Source organism: Toxorhynchites rutilus, chromosome 3 (genome assembly GCF_029784135.1).
Source record: "Toxorhynchites rutilus septentrionalis strain SRP chromosome 3, ASM2978413v1, whole genome shotgun sequence".
Taxonomy (NCBI): Eukaryota; Metazoa; Arthropoda; class Insecta; order Diptera; family Culicidae; genus Toxorhynchites; species Toxorhynchites rutilus.
The window spans coordinates 136,647,488-136,654,966 of record NC_073746.1 but is presented as its reverse complement, the minus strand read 5'-3'; the positions used below and the strand labels follow the sequence as shown (position 1 = coordinate 136,654,966).

Sequence of the window (7,479 nt, the reverse complement as noted above, 5' to 3'; positions counted from 1 at the left end):
TCTCATCAACTGGTAGTGTTTGGGAGATAAACGACTTTTATTTTTTACATAATACGAAAAGTATCTCGATACGTGTATTCGAACCAGAATTGATAGTTTTAAAATAAACTACTGACTGTAACCTCTTTACTTAGTATGTGCGCTAAAACATTGAATGATAACAAACAGTAAGCCGGATTGCATTCAATAGTGCAATGGTGGAATTCAAAGATTGATAGGTGAATGACACCTAACGAATTAGGCGTAGATTGTGAGCAATGATCCAGTTGATTATAGCTAGCATTCGAGTGATTTGAATAAAGTGAAATGAAATGGATGCGAATCAGATAATCGATTCTACCAAACACAAAACAGCCCACTGTCACGATCAGCGAAATGCCTGTAGGAATCGGATATCACAAGTCGGAGATTCGCTTCTTTCTTTATTTGTAGTAGGCCCTCTCGTGGTCTGCTTCTGGAGAGGCACCTGGAATTACATGGACCGAAACGACGAGCACTTTCCCGCCTGGTACTGCCTTCTGCTTGGGACAATTCTTCACATATGTTTCGCTCTAATTCGTGAACACCTACAGGCAGAGTTCTTACAACCAACCGAAGGAGCGAAACCCCGGTGGAAAACCGCGCGAAGATTCGTGGTGTCCAAGTTGTACACCTATGTGTTCTGCCTCAGTTGTGTGATGCATTGGCGCGGCGGATTTGAAGTGATGAAGCTGTATTTAGGTTAGTGATTTGTTTCTTCCTTAAGGTGCGCTATATTTTCTAATAACCGAATCTTTTTGCATACTTCCATTATATTTACTGTGAATAAATCTCTCTGGAGTTATCATTCTACCGTAGAACAATTAACCTATAAAAGTTCAGTGTTCAGTGTTCAGTGATTCTCAACCACACCATCCGATTATCATCTTTGCCTTGAGAAGTATGATCAAGCACTTTTGTTTACTTATCCGACTGGTGATTATGTAATTAGATTCGATTCCATATCTTCAGTATGGAAACCAAATATGATTATTGACCTTCTATGAATGAACTTTTGTTTATCGACTTTTCGGGTTGATTGAAAGTAATCGTCGATTGCGTCAATCTAATTTATGTTCTATTTCCGGCAGACATATGTTCTACACATTGTTCTCGCGAATTTGGAAAAACTCAAAATCTAGTTTTTGATTTGTTTGTTTCTTCAATTTTAAATCAAATGTATTATCTAATTTTTGGAAAATGGTAACGATTCTCTAAAAATTTTGTAATAAATCAATCCATTTATCTATCTCGTATTGTACAAGTTAAAAAAATAATATGAAATTTTTGTTTTCATATTGTAGAACACTTTTATTTTAAATAGGGATTATGTGTAGCGTGAAATTAAATCCACGTAGATGAAAATAAACAGAAAATCTCCCAAATCACCCTTCTACGTATAAATTAGGGGTTCTTAAACTATGTTGGGCAAGAGCCCTTTTTCCAGAATGAAACCTATGACCCCTATAGCCAAATTTATTGAGAATCCTATCTTTAGTTGTTTTTTTCTTGCTGTATCTCATCAATTTAAAAATATTGCAGTTAGTTTACTCATTTAGTTAGTTACTCATTTAGGGTAAACTTGACATTATTTTCTTATGGAGGCGATCTGCTGTAGTGATAACATCCGTACCTCTTACGCAAAGGGCACGAGTTCAATTCTCACTCCCGACATTCTTCCAAAAAAATGGAAGTAATGTGACAAACCAGCCAAAAGTGTTGGGAGTCACTATAATACAGAAAAAAAATTTTTTTTTCATCATATTCAACAAAATAAATAGACATAAAATTTAGTAAATATCGATTATTAATTTATTAATACAAATTACTCACAAACTATAAAAGCACTCAAAACGCAAACCGATCTATCCGCAGCTGCCAAAATATTAAAATACGATTCAATATTGGTTAGGTAAAGCCTTAAATCTCCGCGTTCGTTGATTTTCAAATAGTTCGTTCGGTTTCAGATTGTTTGTAACCATACTGAAGCCTTTTTAGACAAAGTATGATGATGAAAAAACGAGAAGATATTTTTCAGCAATATCCCACAACGCAGGAAACTGTGTTTCATTATTACGTTGTAACCAGAACTTATGACAACCTTGGTTATACTCCTGCTTGAGCTTCTCATAGGTGCTGATGATAATCAACTTTTCTTGCATTATCACCTTGGTTCATTTAATGGATAGATGACAATTTCGAAATTAAAAGATGAAAATGAATTTTTTTTACTTCTTCCCTTCTCAATTCAAATCAGTTCAGTCAATTTCAATTTGTGTGTGTTCAACACAGTATGCAACATCGATTCTTCAATTTCGTTTTCTTTCTGCTATCTTTTGTTTTCAATTTGAAATTCATTTGACGATTGAAACTACCCTATTCATTGTCATTTAAATGGGCTCTATGTCGCTTTCAGTTTCACATGTGGAAGGACGATCACTGCCATCGGTTGAAAGTTTCATTCGATTTCATTTCTTCAATCTGGATTTTCCCGGACCTTCTCAGACCGGACCGTGGAATTAAAAGAGTCATATGAAGGCATATTAGTCTTACAATCAGCGCCAACAACTGATTACGCCTGCTAGTGTACTACAAATTTTTCCACGTTGTCATTTTCATTCGTTCGAGGTTCGAGCTGCAACAAAATTTTCATTCGAAGTAAGACACTTTCATTCGATATAGAAACCTTTCATTTTCATTTGACGATTGAAAGAACGGAAGGAATGGACATGAAGCAAAACGAGACTGTATGAAGGTGAAGCGTTATTCTTTTATTTAGCGTGAAGAGAGTAGCACTATTTTCAGTCTGCACAAGTTTGCAGCAAATTGGAAGGCGATAGGCTCATTATTGAGTTACGATGTGTCAATTGAAGTGAAATTGAATGGCCATGGCTATGATATGTACGGATTTATTATCCATTGAGGAATTTGAAAATTTTTAAAATCCTCAAAGCAGTGCCGGTTTAAATGATCAAATAACCATGTTGAAGAATATGTACATTATGGTGCCAATGAATGTATGGGATAAAATCGACCCTAAAATTTCAAAAAGTTATCCTATACAAAATGTTCACCACCTCGAAAAAACACCCTATGCAAAATATCAGCTCAATCGGACTTGGCGAATGGCGCAAAGCGATCAAAGTTTGAGTTTTTGAAAATCGAAAAATCACCCAAGGAAATCGGAGTTTTCGAAAAAAAAAATTTGATGCCAAATGTCTTAAAATTGCATGAAACGTCGAGAACGTCGAGAACAACAATAACAAAGCTAGAAAATGATTTTTAGAAAAGCTCACTAACGATCCGCATGGACCGACGAGGGCCAGACGGAAAATGCTTTGCCGATCCCCTAGCTCTTCTATGTTATATTGATGATTCAAGAGCAAATGTCAAAATCAAAATCGATGCATCCTTCTGCACGCACACACCTGCAAAAATGAGGGGATCACATTCTTATCTAGGTGCTTCTGAATAAATTTATCCTTTAAGTCATTTACATGTAATTCTCGAGAAGTTATGACTTATGACATTGACAAAATTTTGCCTCACTGCTTTGTCTATTGTCTTTGTGTCATCCTCACTTATTGCCCAATGTATATTTAGAGTAGCCTGTCCGGGATTATATATATCCGTAAAGAAGAATCTTGAATAATTACTTTAAACTAACACGAATGAACAAAAGAATACAAAAATGAAACTGATTGTTTTATTACTAGCAACTCGGATTATCGGATAATCAAATAGCAAATATTAATTAGTTGTTTTTTTTTTTTTTTATCTTCGCTTATTTTTCGTCGGCCTATTTCCGCCACTTTAGTGCCAATCACCGACATCAGGGAGGCGACTCCACCTGTTCCTACCTATCAGACTCAACAACTCATGAGCCGGGCCAACTTCTTTTACTTCCGCTCCGAAGGAAGACGTAACCAGAGATTTTTCGCCTCAGAAAATCCCAACGACGCCAGCTGGGATTGAACCCAGGCCGATCGGATTGTGAGGCTGTTACGCTAACCATACAACCACTGGCGCCGTCTAATTAGTTGTTTGACATCAATTAATTAGATGTAAGAGAGGTCGCTTGATGTCGCATCGCACAAAGAACAGCACTCGGGAACTCACATACATTGTTTTCTTCGATGAAAATTGCAAGATCCCCCAATCGAGCAAGATAATCTAATGTAAACCACATAAGCAATGGAGAGATCTACAATGTATACGTAACTAGCAATAATATTGCGGAGTGATAAAATCTGGAAAATGCAACCTGTTGACACCCATGACCATGACAAGTAATCATGATTTTGAATGAAGGTAACCGGTTATTACTAACAAAACAAGTCACTATGGAAAAGTTCATGTTATAGAATCTTTCTTGTTTTTTACGCTCATTGTTTTGTCATACTACATCTTTCATTTCTGTACAGGGGTGTAAATTCAAAGTCTCGAAAATGAGGAGGTTACGTTCGAAATACAAGATTTTGAAAGTTACTATCTCTCTACCGGATGAACGGTATAAAAAACATTGTTCGAAAGATAAAAGATCTCCGAGAGATGTGTTTTTACTTATTGTCCATAAAAACATGTTTCAATAGCTCAAAACTGCTTCGAAAGAAAACTGTTCATACCATTATAAATAGCGATAGCTTCTTGAAATTTAATTTCAGTCTTGGTTGATGCCTGATACATGATGCGTCGGCTGGCCAACCTCTGTCAGTTTCTCTTTTACTGCCGTGATGAACGGACATGCAAAATCGTTTGCTTGTGAATGCACCTAAGGGATAGAATATGATTTCGTACACATTTGGGCAGGTAACTAGGTGTTCCCGTGATGGTTTTTTATATCACAGAAAAGATATTTCGAATGTTTGGAGGACTGAATAAGCTTGTCTTGATGATTTAAGTGTCGAACATCAACATTTTGAATAACGACATCCTTCAACAGGTGGACGGTCAGGGTTTAGTTTTTGTGAAGTCCCGTTCGCAGGCTCTCGACCGCACCAACCATGTCAGGATCAAATCAAGGAGTTCAGTTTTTGTTGGGAAAGCAAAACAGAAAAGCCGTATCCATAGGGTTTGTAGACAACTCTTTGGGCTTATGAAAACAACAACAACATGATTTCGCTAAGAATCTACAGTGTGTGACATTATTAGAGCGGTTTAATCTGTTTACTCGTTCTCGCAGCTTCAATTGATCGCTGAGAAATGTTTCTGAACCACACAGGTGTGTTGTTAAAAGATTGTCGCTAACTCGATGGAGTGCTCATTATACTGCTGTAAAACCAATTTATGGGGTGATCATAGCCACTGGAGTATTGTGTGACTCAAATACTGGATGAAGTGCACGGTCCCTCGCACCAGAAGTTTATGATTTAATACTTCTGTGTTATCTGTACTTCAGATGCGTTGTACCGCATGAAGAAGATCTAGCGCAGAATATTTGCAAACCAAAGGACCATCTCTGAGTAACGTTGTGACCAGACTCAATGCACTGATAATTCTTTTCGCTATAGAGAGGAACAGTCTAGTCGAAATGGTCATTAAGAAGGTTTTATTAAATTCATTGCTTAAAAATTTGCTACCGAAAGGAGAATTTCTAAGACACTTCTAGATAGCTAGATAAGATAAAATGAGCAAACCAGGCGATCTTCCGGACCTGATCCAACGATGGAAGAGGGAATGTTGGAGTACAATGGTCATTTTCAACGTTACAAGAACGTTCAAAATCGCCTAAAGAAGAAGCCGAAAGTGTTGAAACGATTTAGGCTCGACACATGTTATGTGTACCTGACAGCGAACTGAATAAGTCGGTTTGACAAACTGGCAACTATGATGTCTCGGAAGGCAGCTTTTGCTAGAGATACCAGGACTCCGTAGTCATTTGAAGGCCGCTGGAATTAATTTGTAATGACGTCAATCAAAAGATTGTATTGGATGTGTTAGAGATCATTATGAATTGGAACTTCCATAAATTGGTTCCAAATTTTACAGTGAATTTGAAACTCTTTCCAAGCGTGTACGTTTCTGTGACATCTTGTGGAGAGGCTTATCAGAGTTGAAATTAATTAAAAATTTGTAGTCAACAATGGGCCAGATATGTTTAACACGTTGAGCTCTGTATCGTTATTGCTGCGCATTCATTGAGCTCGCAACAAGAGAGCGAAAGCGTACTTAACGGGAAGCACTTGTTCAACATCAGTGTCAGTCTCAGCTCCCAAAGATATTTATTTGATAAGATTTATCTGAGTCACAATTCGACATCCAAAAATAAACCACATTTAATTTATTCTCTTATTTTTTAACTGTCAGTTCAAGTGAACAACGAGTGAAGATTTTGTAATTTCTTGTTTGTCCTATCTAAAGGGTGTGTCACATTAAATTGCATCACGAAAAAAACGCAGTAGAAATTCGCCCAGTAGACCGATCCTTTTGAAAATTTTAGACAGTAAAACAAAAACTATTAAACAACTTTTGGCATTTTCTTTTTATTCATACTTCGAGCCCAAGCCCGTATGCTCGCACATTCCTCTTTACCCCGTCCATAAGGTTCTGTACTACGTCAGGTTGTAGTTTTTTTTTTGAACAGAAATCCATTTTCTCTTGAAGTTCGCCTCCGATTTGACAACTTTTGGGTTCTTCCGGAGGGCCTGCTTCATAATCGTCCAATATTTCTCTATTGGGCGAAGCTCCGGCGCGTTGGGCGGGTTCATTTCCTTTGGCACGAAGGTGACCCCGTTGGCTTCGTACCACTCCAACACGTCCTTTGAATAGTGGCACGAAGCGAGATCCGGCCAGAAGATGGTCGGGCCCTCATGCTGCTTCAATAGTGGTAGTAAGCGCTTCTGTAGGCACTCCTTAAGGTAAACCTGCCCGTTTACCGTGCCGGTCATCACGAAGGGGGCGCTCCGCTTTCCGCAAGAGCAGATCGCTTGCCACACCATGTACTTTTTGGCAAACTTGGATAGTTTCTGCTTGCGAATCTCCTCCGGAACGCTGAATTTGTCCTCTGCGGAGAAGAACAACAGGCCCGGCAGCTGACGAAAGTCCGCTTTGACGTAGATTTCGTCGTCCATTACCAGGCAATGCGGCTTCGTCAGCATTTCGGTGTACAGCTTCCGGTCTCGCATCTTCCCCACCATGTTTTGTCTTTCGTTGCGGTTAGGAGCCTTCTGAACCTTGTATGTACGCAGGACCTCCCGCTGCTTGGTCCGCTGGACGAATGAACTTGACAAATTCAGCTTATTGGCGACATCCCGGACCGAACTTCTCGGATCACATCTAAACTGCTTAACTACGCGCTTGTGATCTTTTTCACTGACGGAGCAACCATTTTTGCCGTTCTTCACCTTCCGGTCGATGGTTAGGTTCTCGAAGTATCGTTTTAGTACTCTGCTGACCGTGGATTGGACGATTCCCAGCATCTTACCGATGTCCCGATGTGACAACTCCGGATTCTCGAAATGA

The 7,479-nt window shown here is 38.7% G+C and overlaps 1 protein-coding gene across 1 annotated transcript in view; it reads left to right on the top strand.

Moving 5' to 3' along the window:
- LOC129774984 (uncharacterized) overlaps window positions 1-7,479 on the top strand; it is a 54,212-nt gene continuing 46,733 nt past the window's right edge. Inside the window, exon 1 of the mRNA XM_055779108.1 lies at window positions 1-720. Within this exon, the coding sequence (XP_055635083.1) occupies window positions 312-720 (409 nt within the window). The 5' untranslated portion in view covers window positions 1-311. The remainder of the gene's footprint in view (window positions 721-7,479) is intronic.